The sequence below is a fragment of the Hyla sarda genome, chromosome 8 (assembly GCF_029499605.1).
Source record: "Hyla sarda isolate aHylSar1 chromosome 8, aHylSar1.hap1, whole genome shotgun sequence".
Lineage (NCBI taxonomy): Eukaryota > Metazoa > Chordata > Amphibia > Anura > Hylidae > Hyla > Hyla sarda.
This window is the reverse complement of record NC_079196.1, coordinates 107,197,374-107,220,148: the sequence shown is the minus strand read 5'-3', so window position 1 is coordinate 107,220,148 and position 22,775 is coordinate 107,197,374. Positions and strand designations below refer to the sequence as shown.

Below are 22,775 nucleotides of genomic sequence, written 5' to 3'. Positions count from 1 at the left end.
GTTTTGTACTTGCCACAGCAGCGTGCACCCATGTATTGGTTTCAGGTGCAGGCTACATTTTAGTTTTTTTTTGTTTTTGCTGTGCAATTTGGGGGGAGTGGCTCCCTCTGTAGCCATGCATCCCCTCCCCTATTTCGCAGGAGGTGGTTTGGATTAATAGTGGATCCAACATGTCAACCAGTCAGAGGCTGCATGACTAGGGGATATTATAGCTGCTGTAACCTACCTCCCACCAACCCCTTTGTCCCCATAACAACCCCTTACCTTAAACACGACAGACACAATGTTGGTGGTAACAAGGCCACAGCAGCCCCTTTATTAAATAACACAATTAAAACGTTGTAATGCAACTATAGTATGAACATCATACATAAACATTGTATAAACATCCTTAAACATAATTTAACATAAGTTAACATGTCTCTAATACATGAGGAGGAGGACCTGAAGGCACTGTTACCGAGCCCAAACTAGAATGGGGCCTCCCTTACTCCTAGCCGTGAGCACCTGCACAGGAGCACCGTTTTGTGAGGCCCCCCGACCATCCTGGGACCCATGTCCCCTTGAAGAATTTCTCCATCGGGCTGGGAACCGCTCCCAGCCCACCTCCACACTGTATCCCATCACCTCCATGCCATCCACATGTACCTCCAGGTCTCTCTCCTGCCACCGCTGCCGTGACAATAAACAAGGGCAGGCGGGCGGGTACACTTTCCTTCCTGCGTCCCGACTGACCCTAACTTCCTATTCCTTCCCTATATCCCCCTTCTTAACTCCTCCCTTTCCTCTAACAGCTTCCCGCTCAACTCCATTTAACCCTATCCCTGCTGCATAATTCCCCTGTCATGTGCCCCTCCAGTCCTATTCTATCCCTTCCAGGGCATTCTTGCCCAGCAGAGGTGAGTGAGTGTTAGGGTCCCATCTGATATAAGGCCACCTCCGCATGGTGGATGGGGGGGGACACACGTTTTGATCAAAAAGTGCGCTAAGAGCCTCTATTTTGTTGACCAAGTGTGCTGCTGCCATTTTCTTCTTTTATTTTTTTTTATTTTTTTTTACATAATTTACAAATCTGTTTAACTTTCTGGAACCAGTTGATTTAAAAAAAAAAAAAAAAAAAACGTTTTCCAAAGATAATATAACATTTATTTATTTTTTTATTCTGTAAATTTCCGCCTATAATTCTGCTGTCCTGCTCTGACCCGAGGTAGAGCATTTTTACAAGACATGAAGCTTTGTCACTCTGAGAGTAGGTAGTCTATTCAAGTCAAGGTCTGAACATGGCTAATTTTCTTCATTCAATGACAGGTGCTTATAATGAAACCAATTACAGTTACTCTAAATCATCCAGATAATTACTATTGTTTTCCCCGCACAAAACTCTTGACTTTTTGTGTATAGCTGAAAGAATAGAATAAAATCAGCAGGTTCTAGTCATCTTTGCTATCTCACCTTTTTCAGATGTTGAGACTGAAAACTGAGCTAAAGTTCATGAAATGTTTTTGAGTGAAATGACATAATCCTTTACTTTATATACTGGTAAAGGCGATTGTGTTACTACCCTTTGGAATTAAAGTGGCATAGTCAAGGATGCCATGATCTCTCTGTAACATTTATGAAAATGGGTGCGGCTGTCACCATTAAATATGGAAGATTTGTTATAGCTGAATAATGTGAAAAGATGTCAAGAACAACTCAGAAATTCAACAAACATAGAATGTGTCAACAGATTTGGCCCATCTAGTCTGCTCAATATTCTGAACACTATGGGGGACATTTACCATTGTTGCTTTGGTAAGCAAGTTCTGTAGGCATTTTTATTTTTTTGCTTTAGTTTTGCTTATGTATGACACATTTGGTTTATATAAGCAAAAACCAATAAATCCCTTTTGAATACCATTTTTTTTAGCACACGGGCAAAAACGAATAAATCACTTCAGAACACCAAAATGTGTGTGTGTGTGTGTGTATATATATATATATATATATATATATATATGTATGTATTTCATATATATATATATATATATATATATATATGTGTGTGTGTGTGTGTGTTTATAAAAAATGGTACCACTTTTTTTCTCCTAAATGTACTAACTCATTAAAAAATTTTTTTTTACTTCTCATTTCAGATCCGTGTATCCTGTGGATTAATAAAATGGTTAACGAGGGCTTTTGCAGGAGTGTTTTTTTTTGGAATAAAATTTTTTTTAAACGTGTTGTTTTTTAAATTTTTTATTTACTTTACAGGCTTAGTAGTGGAAGTTGTCTTTAAATACGGAATCCATTACTAAGCCGGGCTTAGTGTTAGCCACAAAAACAGCTAGCGCTAACCCCAAATTATTAACCCGGGACCCACCGCTACAGGGGTGCCGGGAAGAGCCGGTACCAACAGGCCTGATGCTTCAAAAATGGCACTCCTGGGCCTAGGTGGTAACAGGCTGGCGTTATTTAGGCTGGGGAGGGCCAGTAACAATGGTCCTCACCCACCCTGGTAACGTCAGGCTGTTGATGCTTGGTTGGTATTGGGCTGAGAATAAAAATAGGGGGAACCTTATGCTTTTTTTTTTTTTTTTTTTTGCATAAATAATTAAATATAAAAAAAAAAAAAAGAATTGGGTCCCCCTTATTTTTATTTTCAGCCAAATACCAACCAAGCAGCAACAGCCTGACGTTACCAGGGTGGGTGAGGACCATTGTTACTGGCCCTCCCCAGCCAACATAATGCCAGCCTGTTACCACCTAGGCCCAGGAGCGCCATTTTTCATGCTCCAGGCCTGATGGTATCAGCTCTTCCAAGCACCCCTGTGGCGGTGGGTACAAGGGCAATAATTGGGGGGTTACAGATAGCTGTAATTGGGGCTAACGCTAAGCCCCGGCTTAGTGATGGATTCTGTCTATAAGACAGCTTCCACTACTAAGCCTGTCAAGTAAATAAATAAAAAAAACACAACTTAAAAAAAAAAAATTCCAAAAAAACACTCCCCCCACAAGCCCGCATTAACCATTTTATTAACATTAAACTGAAGGAAAAAAACGCTGATCATCGACACAGTCCACCGAATCCGAAGTCTTCCACAGGACAGACGGATCTGAAATGAGGAAAAAAAAAAAAAAAGAAAAATAGGTTAACACATTTATTTTCACCCGCCGCGCATCTCCTGTGCAGCATGACTACAATTCCCAGTATGCCCTTACAGTAAAGACATGCTGGGAGTTGTAGTCATGTGGTGCGGGAGACGTGCAGGCGAGTGACAAGCTTGTCACCTACCCCCGCTGCATGACTACAACTCCCAGCATGCCCTGGAGTTGCTGGGAGTTGTAATAGTGCGGCAGGGGGCAGGTGACAAGCTTATCACCTGCCCCACAACTACAACTCCCAGCATGCCCTTACAGTAAGGGCATGCTGGGAGTTGTAGTTGTGCAGCGGAGGGCTGGTGACAAGCTTGTCACCCGCCACCGCCGCACAACTACTACTCCCAGCATGTCCTTACTGTAAGGACATGCTGGGAGTTGTAGTCGTGCAAGCCAGGGAAGCGGGCGGTAATGTTCTCCGCTCCCTGGCCGGCGGTGATCAGAAAATCACTGTAAATTCATATTTACCACTGGGTCCCGTGACACGGGACCTGGCGAGAAATTTGAAATGACAATAAACTGTGCGGCGCCGTAGCAAAGGGAGCCCGGGCTGACATAACACTGCAGCCGCCCGGGCTGGGAGATGTGCAGGAGCTGTCCCTGCCATCCCTCAGCATGTACCACAGCGCTGAGGGATGGCAGGGATGGCTCCTACACATCTCCCAGCCCATCTGCAGGAGTCCCGGGCGGCTGCAGAGTGATGCCACCCAGGGCTCCTTTTAACATATAACAGAGCCGCGGAGTTTGTAAGATCAGATCTTCCGCCGGGTCCCCTGATTGGCTGCTTGGTCCCGGCCTATCACAGGACCCAGCAGGGAATGTGAAATTACATTAGAGACTCTAACATACCTCGGCGACGCAGAGTTTTTGAAGGAGCCCGGGCGGGCATCACTCTGCAGCCGCCTGGGCTCCATCTGATTCTATCCCCGCTACCCTCACTTAATGACGGGGGCACTGATTTACATCCCCCCTTGACTCTTACCCGCCCGCACCACACATCTCCTGCCCGCTACCTGCTACAAGACTACAACTCCCAGCATGCTCTCACTGTAAGGGCATTCTGGGAGTTGTAGTCTTGCAACAGGTAGCAGACAGATGGGGATGTGCGATGCAGCGTGGGCGGGTGGGAGACAAAGTGGAGATGTAAATCAGTGTGATCTGTGATCAGGTAGTCAGAAAAGCAGAAACATAAGCAAGGTTCAAGCTGGTGCAGATTCCAGGAGATTTTTAATCAGATGCGTCTAGATCTGCGACAGTCGCAGTTGATAAATCAGGGTGCACTGGAAAGTGAAAAAATGTCTACGTGAGCAAGATGTCAAAATGAGCGGTGGGATGTAAACAAAAAGAAAGTCGCAAATAAGCGGAGTTGCGCCAAAGTTGCGCCAAAAATACGGGAAAATAAGCTCTACAAACTTTGATAAATCTGGGCCTATGAGTAGACCCTGGTCATATCCTATAAGAATGATAGCCTTATGCCTATGCTATGCTTACTTTAACTCCTTCAATGTATTTGCAGCTACCACTCTTAAGAAGGTAAAATGGCTGTGCAAGTAGTAAGGGATAAAAAGAATATTATTTAAATGAAACCAACCTGAGAAATAATGTTGACTGTGTTACTTAGATTTAGATATTTTTTAAAGAATGTTTACGTACATTAAAGTAAAATATTTTTTGACCTGACAAATAAAGAATTAGACTAGGGCTACACAACACTGGTTGTATGGCCAAAGATTACAACTCGTGAAAGTGAATGGGGTCACATTGTAACATAAAAGTTTCTACAACCGCAAACAGAAATCAATCCTGGATTAGATCTACAACTACAACTTGTGGGTCACAACACAATCCGATTCACTGTTTGCATCAAGACATCGCCACATTCTCTAGCCACATGATCTGTATTGTCGACAACGTTTCCAAGTCTAGTATGTGATATTTTTATATGAAGGCCTTGTCCACACACAGAAATCTATGGGCCATGTCTGAGACTGACTTCCACCCTACCCCTGTCCTGGTCTTTTTTATGCTAACAATGCACAGTATGATTCTTGGAATTCATATCATGAACAACCACTTAAAGGGGTACTCCTGTGGAAAACTATTTTTTTTAAATCGACTGGTTCCAAAAAGTTTTCAAAAGAGACTGGTTCCAAAAGAGATTTGTAAATTACTTCTATTTAAAAATCTTAACCCTTCCAGTACTTATCAGTTGCTGTATGTTACAGAGGACGTTGTATAATTATTTCCAGTCTGACCACAATGCTCTGTGCTGACATAGTATCGCTGATTCAGAATTAGCCTTGAAATATGGTTGAGCTGTTTATACACTTCAAGTGTTATTTTTACTTAAAGGGTATCTCTCATCAAAAAAACTTTTGATATATTATAGATTAATGTATGCAGAATAACTTTACAATTGCATGTTATTAAAAAATATGCTTCTTTCTATTTAATTTTCCACTTTGAAGAAATGACCACTAGGGGTCTCCTGGCAGCAAGCATTTCCTGGCAGCAAGCATTTCAGACTCATGCTGGAGTCCTAAACACTACGAGTTGCCAGTCTGCTTTGTTCACAAAGGAGAACACTCAGAGCTGCCAGCCTGCTTTGTTCACAGCCTGTTTGGCTGTGAACAAAGCAGGCTGGCAGCTCTGAGTGTTTAGGACTCCAGCATGAGTCAGAAATGCTTGCTGACAGGACTGATCAGGAAACATACAATAGAAAGAAGCATATTTTTCATTAACATGCTATTGGAAAGTTATTCAACATTCATTAATCTAAAATATATCAAAAGTTTATTTGATGAGAGGTACCCTTTAACCCCTTAACGACGCAGGACGTATATTTACGTCCCGCGCCGCGATCCCGCATCATATCGCGTCGGTCCCGGCGCTCATCAACGGCCGGAACCCGCGGCTAACACCACACATCGGCGATCGCGGCGATGTGCGGTATTAACCCTTTAGAAGCGGCGGTCAAAGCTGACCGGCGCTTCGAAAGCGAAAGTGATAGTGACCCGGCTGCTCAGTCAGGCTGTTCGGGACCGCCGCGGTGAAATTGCGGCGTCCCCAACAGCTGACAGGACACCAGGAGGGCCCTTACCTGCCTCCTCGGTGTCCGATCGGCGAATGACTGCTCCGTGCCTGAGATCCAGGCAGGAGCAGTCAAGCGCCGATAACACTGATCACAGGCGTGTTAATACATGCCTGTGATCTGTGTAAGAAATCAGTGTGTGCAGTGTTATAGGTCCCTATGGGACCTATAACACTGCAAAAAAAATGTAAAAAAAAGTGTTAATAAAGGTCATTTAACCCCTTTCCTTAATAAAAGTTTGAATCACCCCCCTTTTCCCATAAAAAAAATAAAACAGTGTAAAAAAATAAATAAATAAACATATGTGGTATTGCCGCATGCGTAAATGTCCGAACTATAAAAATATATCATTAATTAAACCGTACGGTCAATGGCGTACGCGCAAAAAAATTCCAAAGTCAAAAAAAGCGCATTTTTGGTCACTTTTTATACCATTAAAAAATGAATAAAAAGTGATCAAAAAGTCCGATCAAAACAAAAATCATACCGATAAAAACTTCAGATCACGGCGCAAAAAATTAGTCCTCATACCGCCCTGTACGTGGAAAAATCAAAAAGTTATAGGGGTCAGAAGATGACATTTTTAAACGTATAAATTTTCCTGCATGTAGTTATGATTTTTTCCAGAAGTGCAACAAAATCAAACCTATATAAGTAGGGTATTATTTTAACTGTATGGACCTACAGAATAATGATAAGGTGTAATTTTTACCGAAATATGCACTGCGTAGAAACGGAAGCCCCCAAAAGCTACAAAATGGCATTTTTTAATCGATTTTGTCGCACAATGATTTTTTTTTTTTTGTTTCGCCGTGCATTTTTGGGTAAAATGACTAATGTCACTGCAAAGTAGAATTGGCGACGCAAAAAATAAGCCATAATATGGATTTTTAGGTGGAAAATTGAAAGGGTTATGATTTTTAAAAGGTAAGGTGGAAAAAACGAAAGTGCAAAAACGGAAAAACCCTGAGTCCTTAAGGGGTTAAATTAACTTGCCCCCCCCCCATCCTCTCATTTGAATAGTTCCTTGTTTTGAATAGAGTGGTCTGTCGGCATATGCACGGCTGCTCCATTCATTGTCTAAGGGGCTGTTGGATATAGCAGCACTCGGCTATGTCCAGCGGCTCCATGGATAATTAATGGAGCAGCGGTACGTTTGCCAACCCAATGCCAGCCACTGTCAGATATAAAAACTTTTTATATGTTGTATATCTTGGCAAACAATAGTTTTTCTAATATACTTCTTTAAAAAATGTTCACATTTTATTAAAGAAAACTGCCCCCGAAAATCCCACCACTAGGGGTCCCCATACTTCCTAGGACACTGATGAGTCACACAGCAACATGAGGGTATCCAAGGGTCATGGACATGAGATGGATGATTGACAAGGCTGAAGGAGGAACACAGCCTGCATCAACACTGCTGTAAGAGAGTTTTACCAAACATGTGCCTCCAGCTGTTGCAAAACTACAACTCCAAGCATGCCTGGACAGTCAAAGGATGTATGGGCATGCTGGGAGTTGTGGTTTTGTAAAAGCTGTAGGCACACAGCTGAAGGTAACACTGTTGTAAAAAAGAGTTATCCAAACACTGTACCTCCAACTATTCCAAAACTACAAGTTCCAGCATTACAGGACTGCCAAAGCATGATACACATGAATGACATATGAAGATGTTAGTTATACACTCACTATATTGTCTTTGGTGGTAGAGTACAGGCAATCTCAAATAAACATTGTGTGTGTGTTCATCATGAAACCAGAGAGGAAAGGGTTACAGAGCAGGGCTGCCAGGCTCCAGGGAGCAGTGAGCCAGCGGAGTGAGGAATCGGGAGGAGTCATTACAGTGCAGGCAAAAGAAGGACACACACCCTCCCTTTGAGTCATCGCTCTTCTTCCTAAGCATTTGCCGGGCGGCCGAGGGGGACTTTATAACTTAGTATCTTCACCATCTCTTGTCCCCCGGGGAGGGTGAGGATAATGATTATAGCATACATAACGCATTGCCAAGCGTTATATATGCTAAAATCTGCTGATTGGTTCCTTTTAATAGCATAAGGTCCAAATATTGAAGTAGAAGGAGCATAATTTATTATCTACACAATTTTTTTTTTGGTGTGGCTTAAAGGGGTACTCCCCTGGAAAACATTATTATTTTTTTTTAATCAACTGGTTCCAGAAAGTTAAACAGATTTGTAAATTAGGAAGAAATATGTGCAGCTCACAATTATATCACCAACCGAGGACAAATGGGTAATGCACCTATACCTATGGTGCCAATAATAAATATTAGAAAAAGAGACAAAAATACCCAGAACTCAAGGAAGGTAAACTATCTGAATCAATTGAAGGAAACAAGGAACGAGCTTCAATTATAATAGGATATACAGATTTTATTAAAAATGTATATAAAATATAAAATATTCCTCCTCACAAGGGGCCCCTTGTGAGAGGAGTATAGATTTGTAAATTACTTCTATAAAAAAAATCTTTATCCTTCCAGTTCTTGTCAGCTGCTGTATACTCCAAAGGAAATTATTTTCTTTTTGAATTTCCTTTCTGTCTGACCACAGTGCTCTCTGCTGACACCTCTGTCCATTTTAGGAACTGCCCAGAGTAGGAGCAAATCCAAATAGCAAACCTATCCTGCTCCGAACAGTTCCTAAAATGGACAGAGGTGTCAGCAGAGAGCACTGTGGTCAGACAGAAAGGAAATTCAAAAAGAAAAGAACTACATGTGGAGCATACAATAGTTGATAAGTACAGGAAGGATTAAGATTTTTTAATAGAAGTAATTTACAAATCTGTTTAACTTTCTGGCACCAGTTGATAAAAAAAAAAAAAGTTTTCCAGGGGAGTACCCCTTTAACAACTGTCCACCTACTCTTCCTTTTATTTCTCAAATGAGAACAGGTATAGGGAGGTAAAGATGCTGTCTTAAAAGGTATCTAGTTTGTTCTACAGAAACACTGGCTAAAGGTACTTAGAGTCCCCACTCTTATTCTTCTAGTGCTAGATAACGGTGACCCAGTTACCCAGAAAAGTTGAGTTTCAACAATGTATCTGGTACAAATATTTGAATTAAATATAAAAGAAAATAGCTATGGTTCAGTTAATGCTCATGTTGACCTTTCCAGCACTCCCAGGAGACTGTATTGGTATTAGAACAGTATGTCCTGCCTAGTAGTTTAGAGGTGGCATCAATTACTTTTAATATTATAATAAATTATATCTTACACATAAAAAATCACTGATACACTTCTTGATACGTTATTAAGCTATCCATAAAGGAATCAGAATACAGCTTAAACCAGTTTCCCCATTGATGAACAATGACTCATCTGAGTTTCTTTCTACTTTAATAATCTTTCAAATATTCAAGAGGTTTCATTTTATTAATAATTAATATCTTCAGTAGGATCTTTACTAGAGATTCTACCAGCAAAATTTTGCATTTGATGAAAAACCTCACATAAATGACTGTACAAAGCTGAGCAGGTGAAGGATCGGCGCCGCTCCTGTTCATTTTGTGGATAGGCCATAATTAATTTTACAAACAAAAAAAAAATGCCAAGAAAAGCCGAATGCTCCGAAGATCTTCACCCAGCTATGCTGCCAAGTCTTTGATGCATAAAATTATACACATCCGAGAAGAACATGAAGTCATTTAAATGCATGGATGTCTTTTTGTGTCAGAAGAGATTGTCTGCTGGTTAAATAGATTAAGGTGTAAGGGAGAAAAGTGTGTAAGGCAACGGTATACAATATGACCTGTTTATATCATCTATCGATATTGTGTAACCACCTTTAGTCAATTCTTGCCTGTAGAACTTTTGCACTAAATGTAAAATAAAAAACAAAACTTTGTTTAGTAAATAAATTAATAGACACTGTTGTTGCTACATAAAAATCCACTGATGTCAGAATAATGCCTTATATACATTTAGCTCTCTTATATCCTGTAGTGTAGTCAGGGGTACAGAGCATGCAGAGTGTGCGGCCACACCCTGGAGACTGACGGGGTCCAAAAGGTTCATTTACCCTATGTAATAGACAGTACTATAAATGATGATCATAGTTCAGAGGCCTGATACTTTTTTCATTCAGAAGCTTCTTTAAAGGGGTATTCCAGGAAAAAACTTTATATATGTATATATATATATATATATATATATATATATATATCAACTGGCTCCAGAAAGTTAAACAGATTTGTAAATTACTTCTATTAAAAAATCTTAATCCTTTCAGTACTTATGAGCTTCTGAAGTTAAGGTTGTTCTTTTCTGTCTAAGTGCTCTCTGATGACACCTGTGTCTGGAACAGCCCAGTTTAGAAGAGGTCTGCTATGGGTATTTGCTTCTAAACTGGGCAGTTCCCGAGACATGTGTCATCAGAGAGCACTTAGACAGAAAAGAACAACTCAACTTCAGCAGCTCATAAGTACTGAAAGGATAAAAAAAAATTAATAGAAGTAATTTACAAATCTGTTTAACTTTCTGGAGCCAGTTGATGTATAAAAAAAAAGTTTTTCCCTGGATAACCCCTTTAAGTTACGTCTCTAATAGTTATCTGTTGTGACTGGGAAATTGATAACAACAATCGTATAATAAATAGCACAAGATTATAATGAGTAAAATGCTAAACTTTGCTGTAGGTAGTAATGGGTATGTGAGATTTAGTGGCCAAGCACATTGGCGAAGTTATAGGAAGTCTGAAGATAGCACAGGCACCTAAACAGGCCCAAAGGCCACATTGGACGTACTTCAATAGCCCATGGTTGAGGGCGAGCCCTATTACCTATTGCCCAGGAGCTTCGATTTTGTTTGGCTTCTAGTTCTTGTAGTGCAATAATTCAAGAGTGTCCACCTACAGTCCTACCTGGGACATGTAACAATAAAGAAGTGGTGTGCTTAAAAGTTTCCCCTATGAGAAACTGTACTGTCCTGATACAGCACATTGTATCTGTTAATACTACTACATTTCACTTCCCATTTTCAGTAGGCAAATGTGTTCTTTCTTTAATGGAAGCCTTTAGATTTTATCAAATACAATGATGTGAAATAACGAAGCGGAATCTCTAGACTCTTGCGAAAAAAAATCTTAAAGTAGAAGAGAAGATAGCTACAAATTGAAAGGTAACCCATGGTTTGTGAATCTTGTTATGCATTCACAAGGTCCCAGAAAAGACTTAAAGGGGTTATCCAGGAAAATACTTTTTTTTATATATCAACTGGCTCCAGAAAGTTAAACAGATTTTTAAATTACTTTTATTAAAAAATCTTAATCCTTTCAGTACTTATGAGCTTCTGAAGTTAAAGGAGATATCCAGTGGTGAACAACTTATCCCCTATCCTAAGGACAGGGGATAAGTTGCAGATCACTGGGGATCCGACCGCTGGGGCCCCCCACGATCTCCTGTACGGGGCCCCGACAGCCCAGGGGAAGGGGGCGTGTCGATCCCTGCACGAAGCGGCGGCCAACACGCCCCCTCAATACAACTCTATGGCAGAGCCAGAGCACTGCCTTCGGCAATCTCCAGCTCTGCCATAGCGATGTATTGAGGGGGCGTGTCAGCCGCCACTTCGTGCGGTGGTCGACACCCGCTATCTGGGCGGAGAGCCTGGCCCCCGTACAGAGAGATCGCAGGGGGCCCCAGTGGTCGGACCCCCCGCAATCTCAAACTTATCTCCTATCCTTAGGATAGGGGATACATTTTTCACCACTGGACTAACCCTTTAAGGTTGTTCTTTTTCTGTCTAAGTGCTCTCTGATGAAACGTGTCTAGGGAACCGCTCAGTTTAGAAGCAAATCCCCATAGCAAACCTCTTCTAAACTGGGCGTTTCCCGAGACACGTGTCATCAGAGAGCACTTAGACAGAAAAGAACAACCTTAACTTCAGAAGCTCATAAGTACTGAAAGGATTAAGATTTTTTAATAGAAGTAATTTACAAATCTATTTAACGTTCTGGAGCCAGTTGATTTATAAAAAAAAAAAAAAAGTTTTTTCCAGGATAATCCCTTTAAGAAAAGACTCCACTTTCAGCTATTAGAACATTGTAGCATAATATTAAGCTCCTACACAGTCAGCAGAGCATCTAGTCTTCTGGGTCATAAAGATTGCAGATAAATATGATTTGTTAAGTACAGAGCAAAATTGATCTGAGAATTGTGCCATGCAAACATTTTCCTCTTCCTGAATCCAGAGTCAGCAGAGGCTTTTTAGTGCCATTATTGCAGCTGGCCACTGCAGTAAGGGAAGATATGAAATGAAGGCAATGTCCTACCTAGGCCACTCGGCTACACTGGCAATGTCACCAGCTGCCAGGAACACATTTAACATGTGGTTATCAGTCATTTGGGCAATGGTCCATGGTGACATCTAGCACTGGGCAGGGCGAATATACCAGCACCCTTCTGAAGTGGATGCTGGTGGGCAGATAAGATTCCACCCAGGATAAACAAACTTAAGACTTGGTCACCCTCTCCTAGGAATGACTGCTGCACTGCATTGCAGAAGGGTATATGCGACCAAAGGGTTAAACAGCGGCAGCAAGACCAGCGCACAAAGTTGCTTCAGGTGACGGTAAGCGTCTTGTAGTAGTAGTAGTTCCCATTATCTGCATTTCATTTGGTGCAGTGCTTCCTTATGCAACATCCAGATGACTTCCTTAAACAGATCTGATCCTGCAGCTGTTACACCTTGCAGAGGTCATTGCAGATTTCTGTATTTGTGGCGGATTTCCTAGATTCCTGTGCTGTATGAATTGCCCTACGCCAGGGTTTCCCAACCAGGGTGCCTCCAGCTGTTGCAAAACTACAACTCCCAGCATGCCCGGACAGCCGAAGGCTGTCCGGGCATGCTGGGAGTTGTAGTTTTGCAACAGCTGGAGGCACCCTGGTTGGGAAACACTGCCCTAAGCCATGAAGAGCCAGGTGGTCAGTGGATAGTGAACAGAAGGAACACATGGCTGAGCATACAGCTACTTGGGCAGCATTGACTTCATGGGCAGACAGCTGCCAGAGTCCTAGGGGACAAGACTAAGTCATGCCTCGATTTTGGGTGCAGATGGAAGTTTCTGCTGCTGGGGGGGGGGGGGGGGGGGGGGGGTCCTGTAAACTTAGTGGGCTCTGGGTGGCACACTGCAGGTGCCAGCACTGTAGACTGTTCCCATAACATGACAATGGCATAGGAAGTAGAGAGAAGTGTCACTCACCTGTCTGTGTGGCAGAGGCTCCCCAGGGCTGGGGGCAGGAGAGCAGCAGTAGACAGAAGAGGTGCAGCAGTGCAGGGCAGGAGAGCTGAGAGGACAGATGGGACATGGGAGAGGATGACCGGGGATGCCGCAGGGAGCTGCCTGCTTCCTCCATATCTCATAGCTCTGCAGACCTGGGATACAGCTCAGTGTCTAGGTGGCACCAGCACACTCCTCATTGGCATGCTCTTGTCTCCAGCACAGGGGGGCTCGGACACCCCAGCAGGGGTTATCTGGCTCCCATTTGGATCTTCGCTACCGCTGCATCAGCTATTGCAGCACTCGCATCCCTCTCCCTCAGTATCCACCCGTCTGGCTCGCTCTCCTATTTTTTCTGCACATTGCACCTCCCTCCCGCCCCCTTGGTGCATGACAGAGGATGAGCTGCCTCCTCCCCCCAGTTACTACTCGATGCAACACAAGCTGGTGCCGCCGTGCCGCCCTCCCCTGGGCTGGTGCTGATGCTTCTGTTGCTAGGAGAGGAGCTGGCTACTGAGCATGCGTGCTGCAGAGCTAGAAGAGGCTCCCCAAAGGATGCAGTGCACAACCTGGAGAGCAGAGCAAGCAGTGCCAGGACATGTTCTGCACTCACTCAGCCCTGCACTGTGGATACTGATGGAAGGGTGGATAAGAATTTGTCTTAATACAAGGCATTGTAGAGGTCTACGTCCTTATACAGGGAACGGTCAGTCTATGCATTCCATAAGTCTGTGTTTCCCAACCAGTGTACCTCCAGCTGTTGCAAAACTTCAATTCCCAGCATGCCTGGGCAACCTGTGTTTTCCAATCAGTGTGCCTACAGCTGTTGCAAAACTTCAATTCCTAGCATGCCTGGACAACCTGTATTTTCCAACCAGTGTGCCTACAGCTGTTGCCTTTGGCTGTCAGGGCATGCTGGGAGTTGTAGTTTTGCAACAGCTGGAGGCACTCTGGTTGGCAAACACGGCCATAAGTAGTGCAGCATGTGTTATTCAGTGCAGGAACTTGTCACCTTGAATATACTGTCCTGTCTGCACATATCATGTTATTGAGGTGCTGAGCAGATTGATATAGAGCATTGTTTCCCAACCAGTGTGCCTACAGCTGTTACCTTTGGCTGTCAGGGGCATGCTGGGAGTTGTAGTTTTGCAACAGCAGGAGACACACTGGTTGGCAAACACGGCCATAAGTAGTGCAGCATGTGTTATTCAGTGCAGGAACCTGTCACATTGAATATACAGTCCTGTCTGCACATATCATGTTATTGAGGTCCTGAGCAGATTGATATAGAGCATTGTTTCCCAACCAGGGTGCCTCCAGCTGTTGCAAACTACCACTCCCAGCATGCCCAGGAGTTGTAGTTTTGCAACAGCTGGAGGCACCCTGGTTGATAAACACTGTTTTAAAGTAAATGATAGAAGCAAGCAAAATCAGCTCTCCCACAATGGACCCACTGCAGCTCGGACAGGTGCGGATTCACCAGTACGTAATCAAGAATGAAGGAGTCCAGAACAGCTATTCCAACAGAAATGCAGTTTATTTCATGCAAGCAGGACTCAAGACAATCGTGGAGATGACGCGTCACCTCCACGATTGTCTTGTGTCCTGCTTGCATGAAATAAACCGCATTTCTGTTGGAATAGCTGCGCTGGACTCCTTCCTTCTTGACTGTTATAGAGTGTTCTGGAGGAAGTTCCAGGATAACTTGGTGGCGGTTCTCCTCGGTGACTGACAGCTCTCTCTATATGCATACTTGTACAGAGAGCTGTCAGTCATTGAGTAGGACCGCCGACATGACTATTTGGCCAGCAATGAGCAGAGATTTACATGAATAAATGGCAAGTTATCCTTGAACTTTTCCCAAAAAACCATAGATCAATCCTACTGCTCTAGAACATGGTGCCTGCAGAGTGGAATGTATTCTCTATTTGACAATGTCATTTAAGACAATATAGTTATTTGTCCTTTTCACCTTATAATGTGACTAGATTGAGAGGAAGAAAGATAGAGGCTGGAGTTAGCAATGCTACAATCCATTCAGAGTATCCATTCATGAACTCAACTTTTCCAAAGGTTTGGAGCAGGGATGACATTACAAAGGGGGGGGGGGGGGGGGTCTAAATAACAGATCCTGGATAGTTGGGAAAAAAACAAGCTAGCAAAAAGGGGGGGCTGATATCAGTGGGCAACAGCTGGAAAAAAGATTCAGAGAGCCTTTTATCAGTGAGAAATAAGTGTTAAAAAAAATGGGGGAGTCATTGATATCAGCCATCAATAGCTGGCTAAAAACTAGTGTCCAATATCAGCGAGCAATAGCTAGCAAAACAAATAGGAGGCTTCTGGTATGAGGAAACAATGGCCGGCAAAAAAAAAAACACACACACACACAGGGTGCTCTAAGTGTCGTTATCCAGGTAGTATACGTGTAAGGAAAGCAGAAAACTCGACAAACTTATTGTGTTGTGTTGTATTGTGGGCACAACACCAATATGCCCTGCATCACAAAGGAGCGCTATATGCAAGGGGGCCAGGATCAGCCGATGTCCTTCCGCAATCCAAGATCTTCGGACCAGCGTTAAAATCGAAAAGGTCAACCCTCAGAGAAGCCTCAGTGATGCTGAAGATCCCCAGGAGTCTAGAGAAAAATTGGGCATCCAGAGACAAAGCTCCTGGCTGAATGAAATGAACGACCTGTACCCGAAATTAACGCATAGTAATTAGAGATGAGCGAATTTTTGAAAAATTTGATTCGGCCGATTAGCCGAATTTTCCTAAAAAATTGGGTTCGGTCCGAATTTATCTGCGATGAATCACTATTAAAAACGGCTATTTCTGGCCTACAGAGAGGCTCAATAGGGGTGTAGAGCACTTTGCTTTGTCCTAACACGCATAGGGAGTGTGCTTGTTAGTGAAATAACACTGTTATTCAGTATGACATGCAGATTACAGGCATTGCTATTAGAATCACTGCCGCAGAGCGTCTGGATGTGGCAAATTTTTTATGTAATTTTTATTTTATTTTATTTGAATTTATTTACATTTTTTGATTACCCATTTTGGTGAGCATTGAGCTGGTGGTGCGCTCAGTGCACTCCCATACTTGAAAAGGGAGGGACTGCAGTACCAGCAACTTGGACAGGAGCACATTCAGCTTCTGTGCCATTGGATAAGTCAGTGCATAAAGGTTGAAGTGGCTGCAGTGAAAAAGCTTGTACTTGTATCTTAATATCGAGCTGGCGGGCCTCCACCAGGCAAGATACCACCTGTTCCAGCCCCTGCCTCTCAGCTCCCCCCTGACTGTGAAAGTGTGAATGTTTCATTTAATCAGTTATGTTTCATTGTTATCACGCCAAGCTGTTTCATTGGATTCTTGTGATTATTTTACAGGTAATATGGTGGCAACGACCATTGGGCCTCAGTCTTGAAAAGATTACATTGATTTAAAAAAAAATGTAAGCTTAATATTAGATTCCCAAGTTTAATGTCCCGGTGTTTACTTTGAACTAATACTGTATGACCACAAAAAACAAACAAACATGGAGTCACATTCTACAGCTGAAAAAATGTATTCGCTCACCTGGTTGGGTTGTGCAGAATCCAGGCACAACACTTACAATAGCGTGGATATAATGTAGCTGCTGCGGCTTCCAATGCCGAAGGACTGATGAAAGGGTTCTTCTCAGAAACGCGTCACAAGAAAGAAATAAAAGATGAAATACCTTATATTTATCACGTCCTATTGCTTTGTGCATTTGACCATCTAGCAGCGCGATTCCAGCTTCCCATCCTCTCCTATCCTTGCTCAACTGATCTACCAGAGCCTAGAGGTGGCAGCAGCTTCAGGAGACCATAATCTGGCAGAATGACACAGCCTGGAATTGGCGGCAGCAAGAGGAGACCATATAGTGACTGAATGACACAGCCTGCAGCTCGCGACAGCATGAGGAGACCACAGGGTCTCACAATCCCTAAGATTAAAAGATGAATTTTAAAATTTAAATTGAAGATTTAAGGTAGCTAGTGCTACCATAAAAATTTGTAGGTAATATCCCAGGCCCAGGAGCATCAGTAAACCATATAGTGGCTGAATGACACAGCCTGCAGCTCACGGCAGCATGAGTAGAATTTATTATAGTGGCTGAATGGCACAGCCTAGAGTTGACGGCAGACGAGGAGACAATATGGTTTTACAAACCCTAAGATAAAAAGACGAATTTTCAAATTTGAATTGAAGATTGCATTTTTTAGGTTATGTCCCAGGCCCAGCAGCATCAGTAAACCATATAGTGGCTGAATGGCACAGCCTAGAGTTGGCGGCAGCATGAGTGGAACATATAGTGGCTGAAAGGCAAAGCCTAGAGTTGGCGGCAGATGAAGAGACCATTTATAGGCTGAATGGCACAGCCTGGAGTTGGCGGCAGCATGAGTAGAACATATAGTGGCTGAATGGCACAGCCTGGAGTTGGCAGTAGCATGAGTAGAACATATAGTGGCTGAATGGCACAGCCCGGAGTTGGCGGAATATGAGGAGACCATATAGTGGCTGAATGGCAAAGCCTGGAGTTGGCGGAAGCATGTGGAGACCATTTGGTGGCAGAATGAGACAGCCTGGAGGTGGCAGCAGCAGCATCAGGAGTCCTGAAAGTGACCCGGTGACAGAGGGGTGTAGTGGGTGGCAATACCAGTACCCGGTGATGAAGGTGGGTGAAAAAAGGTCTGATGCGGGGGAATGTTTGTAATTGGGGAGCAGTGCCTTAAATCTGTTTGGCACTATCCATATTTGTGAAGTGTTGGTGTGGCACCATGGTCAACCTACTCTGATGCATCATGCATTGGTGGGTGGAAATCCTGGCTGATCCATGCTTGATTCATTTTCACAAAGGTCAGTCTCTCCAGAATTTTCATGGACAGACGAGTTCTCCTTGGGGTGACTGTGGCCCCCGCCGCACTAAACACCTGCTCTGATGGCACTCTCCTGGCCGGGCAGGACAGCTTTTCCAGGGCAAACTTTGCTATTTGCGGCCAGAAAACAAGTTTGGCTGCTCAGAAGTCCAGTGGATCTTTAAGGTGTGTTGGCATGGGCAAATCAAGGTATGCCACCACCTGCTGGTTCAGGTCCTGCTCCTGGTCTTCCTGCTGCTGATGAGTTACTTCACTATGCGGTTGAAGAAAGGTACTCATCAGTGACTGTAGACTCAGGCTGCTGTTGATGGAGATGGTACTGCTCCTGCCACCCTTCCCCAGCAGCCTTTGCAGTGGAAGGTGAGCACAAAGGGCCCCCCCGAGTCAGACCTGCAAGAGGATGGACGATGGCGCCGATGGGCATCGGCCAACTGACTACGTAGGATCTTTCTGTAGTAGGTCAGTTTGTCCTCCCTCTCAGTGAGTGTAAAAATGGCCCCCATTTTGTGGCAGTAGCAAGGGTCCAATAAGGTGGAGAGCAAGAAGTCATCCCGCTGCCGAATGGTAACAATTCGGTGGTCACTACGCAAGAAAGTGAGCATGCATCGTGCCATTTGTGCAAGTGACTTGGAGAGACTCCCTGACTCCATCTCCACTGCATACTGCCACGGTGTGTCAGGGTCCTCTGTCTCGCCTTCCTCATAACCCTCTAGCTCCTCTGACTGCTCCTCCTCTCTAGTCAGAAGACTAGAAAAACAGCCTATTTTGCGAAACCTAATCTGTGCTCCACTGTGCCCCTACCCCTTCTCCTACAGTTCAGCCCCCACAGGGCTCATGTGGCCTTGAGATGTTGGCACCACATCTCCAGTGCCCTGACCAGCCATCGTCTTTAACACTTATAGGAAATGAAGCAATGGAATGACGTTGTTCATCCCGTAATCCTGGTGATTGACTAATAATGTGGCTTCCTCAAAGGGTCTGAATAAACGGCAGGTGTCACATATGAGCTGCCACTGGTTGACATTGAAGTTACACAGGGGAGTCCCCCTATCTGCTTTGGATGATCAAGAAATCGGTGATGGATTTTCTCTGTTCATATAATCAGTCCAACATATGGAGGGTGGAATTCCAACGTGTGGCAACGTTGCAAATAAGACTATGTTGGGAGATACCGTTGTGATGCTGCAGCTCAAGGAGGTTGTGCTTTGCGGTGTACGAGTGGCTGAAGTGCATGCAAAGTTTCCTTCCCATTGTTAGGATGTCTTGCAAAAGGGGGGGAACAATTCAGGAACTGCTTGACAACCAGATTGAACACGTGTGCCATACAGGGCGCATGGCTCAGTCTTCCCAGTCACAGCACAGACAAGATGTTCTTCCCATTGTCAGTGTCCATGGTTCCCATTTCCAGTTGTTGTGGAGTAAGCCATGCTCCGATTTCTTTCTGAATTACTTTTAGCAGTTCCTCCCCTGTGTGACTCCATTTGCCAAGGCAAACCATGTGAAGAACAGTGTGGCACTGCCGTGCCCTGCACACATGGTATGCTGAAGGGGCACTGAGACTTGTCTGTGCAAATGAGGCTGAGGACATGGTGGAGGATGAGAAAGTGGAGTCGCACACTGTCACAGGAACAATGGCCTGAGAGCGTGGAGGAGGAAGCGGTGTGACCTGTCCAAGTTGGTGTTGTGGCTGTGCAAGAACCACATTGTCCCTGATCATAGTTACAGCTCCAGACGTCGGCACTTCCGTGCACTTTGGTACACACCAACAGGCTCAAGGACTGGCCCACCTTCTCTTCCACAAAATTGTGCAGGGCTGGTACTGCCATCTTCGCAAAGAAATATTAGCTTGGCACTCTCCACCTCGGCTTGGCACAAGCCATCAGTTCTCTGAAAGGTGCAGAGTCATCCACTTGAAAAGGGAGGGACTGCAGCACCAGCAACTTGGACAGGAGCACATTCAGCTTCTGCGCCATTGGATGAGTGGGCGCATACTGTTGTCTCTTGGACATGGCTTCGCCGAAGAATTGTTGGCGAAATGACTGACTAAAAGTAGAAAGAGCAGGAGCATGTAGAGCGACAGAAGGAGGGTATGACACACAGCACCCTTTGGCTGAGGTGGTGGAGCCTTGGCTGGCTGAAAGAGGGAGCGGCGTGCCACTGTATGATGCAGCCGGCTGGACCACTACATCGGAGCCATGATTCTCCCAGGCTGCTTTATGGTGACGCAGCATATGTTGACGCAGGGCCTTGTTGCCAACATTGGGACCCTGGCCACGCTTCACCTTTTCCCGACACATCTTGCATGTGGCTATGTTAACCTCCTCCGGATGCTTGATGAAAAACTGCCACGCCACCGAGTAGCTGATTTTCCCTCCAGCAGTCCACACTAATTGACTGCTTCTGACGCCGTCTCCAGGAACCCCTGTTCCACTACTTCCCGGGAAGGTAGGCTGCCACAAAGCAGGTGGTCTCCCCCGGGCACATTTGGCTCCAGAATTTCCACTTCTCCCACCATGCTGACTACCAACCATGCTACCACCTTGCTGGCTCAGCTGCTGCCTCACGGGCAACCTGCAACCCTCTTCTCCTGATGATGATGAACTCTTCTGCACCGGCTCCCAATTACTATCACCTTCATCATCATCAACAAATGTCTGCACGTCACTGATATCCTCCTCAGGTTCCTCAACAGTGTCTGCTTCAGGACCCTGAACGCTTGCAACATCGCCTCCCATGTCACTCTCCTAATCACTACTTGCCCGCCTAGCGGAGGAAGTGGCGGCTGTCTTCTCCACTTCTTGATTGGGCAGTAGCTGCTGACTGTCCTCTATTAGATCGTCCTCACTGAATAGTGAAGCTGAGCCCACAGCATAAGATACTTCTTAAGGGTAGGGAACAGCATAGGACAGAGGCAATGGGAGGACAAGGACTGCTCCTGGGCCATGCCAACTGAGGGTTGTGTCTGGGGAACCTACTGACTGTTGACTGGGGGTATCAGATGTCACTTGTGATGAAGTGGATGACCGTGTTAACCAATCGATGATGGAAGATGGGTTGCTGGTCGAGACACGACCGCTAGCTTATAACGGGAGCTCAGGCCTCTAACTGCGACTTCTGCTGCCACTTGTCCGTAGTCTGCTGCAACCTCTGCCTGATGAATTTAGGCCTCTGCCACTCCTCTGTACACATCCTGACATACTGCGTATAAAAGGGGAGTGCAATGCGCTTCACCACGCTTAAAACAGTATTTGTTGGGAACAACAGCAGATGTGTACTTTTGGCTGTCCTTTCACAGTATCTAGGCCCTTGACAGATTAATAGGTACAAAATAGTACACTACTTAGATGTAGATATGTGGTATGCACTAATGAGGGCAGAAAAATGCGCCACAGTACGCTTAAAAAAGCATTTGAGTATAACATCAGCCGGTGATTACTTTTGCCTGGCCTTTGACAGTATCTAGGCCCTTGACAGATTAACAGGTACAAAATAGTACACTACTTAAATGTAGGTATGTGGTATGTACTTATGTGGGCACAAAAATGCGCTACAGTACACTTGAAGAAGTGGTGGAGTAAACACCAGCCGGTGATTACTTTTGCCTGGACTTTCACAGTATCTAGGCCCTTGACATAAATATGGTATGGTAAAGTGCAATAGTCATACACATTAAATATTAATGTGTATAACTATTGCACTTTACTATACCATATATATGTGCCTCTAATACAGGGGTCTACTTATGCACCTTATTTGTATCTACCTCCCTGGAGTCCTACTATCATGATTAACATTTGACTTCATTACTGTAATAATTATTTGGGACCCTAGTCACCGCCTTTTGGTTTCTTGTACACTGGACTACCATTTCTGGATTATCATTTGACCTGTTTTTAATTGTTCTTATGATTCTTTTTTTTTTTTCCGTATTGTATGTGATTTTGTCATAATAAAATTGTCATAATAAATTGTATATGCTAATTTTCGCGAATTGTCGCATATGCGAAAATAAACCGAGAATATTACGAATATGCGAATTTAGCGAATACATGACGAATTTTCGGCCATATATTCGCGAATATTTGCGAATTCGAATATGGCCTATGCCGCTCAACACTACTTATGAGGGCAGAAAAATGCGCTACAGTACGCTTAAAAAAACTTATTTTTGCACAACACCAGCAGTACACAACAGTGCTGCAGCACAATGTCGCTGTGTACAAAACCGAAATTTCACTCTCTAAAAGACTGTTAGGAATGGACTGCTGGGTATTATACCATCTACAGACTAGTATAATCAGCAGATGTGGAACAAAGACACAGAGTTGCGCTGAAAAATTATTCCTCCATTGTTCCGCTTTTGTAAACTCAATCTGCAGTGCAGCCTGTGACAGGGACGGTCGGAGGT

General features: G+C 44.1%; 1 protein-coding gene across 10 annotated transcripts in view; it reads right to left on the bottom strand.

Moving 5' to 3' along the window:
* ADAM23 (ADAM metallopeptidase domain 23) overlaps window positions 1-13,911 on the bottom strand; it is a 276,719-nt gene extending 262,808 nt beyond the window's left edge. For 7 of the 10 annotated variants that reach the window (XR_008847065.1, XR_008847067.1, XR_008847066.1 and 4 more), the window contains exon 1: window positions 13,448-13,909. Coding sequence is in view for 6 of the 10 variants with exons in the window: in XM_056534972.1 (XP_056390947.1) it covers window positions 13,448-13,601 (154 nt within the window). In the remaining 4 variants the exon portion in view is untranslated. Of the gene's footprint in view, window positions 1-13,447 lie in introns of all 10 variants that reach the window. The other 3 variants (XR_008847068.1, XM_056534977.1, XM_056534976.1) reach the window with 2 other exon arrangements.
* Between the last annotated feature and the right edge of the window lie 8,864 nt (window positions 13,912-22,775).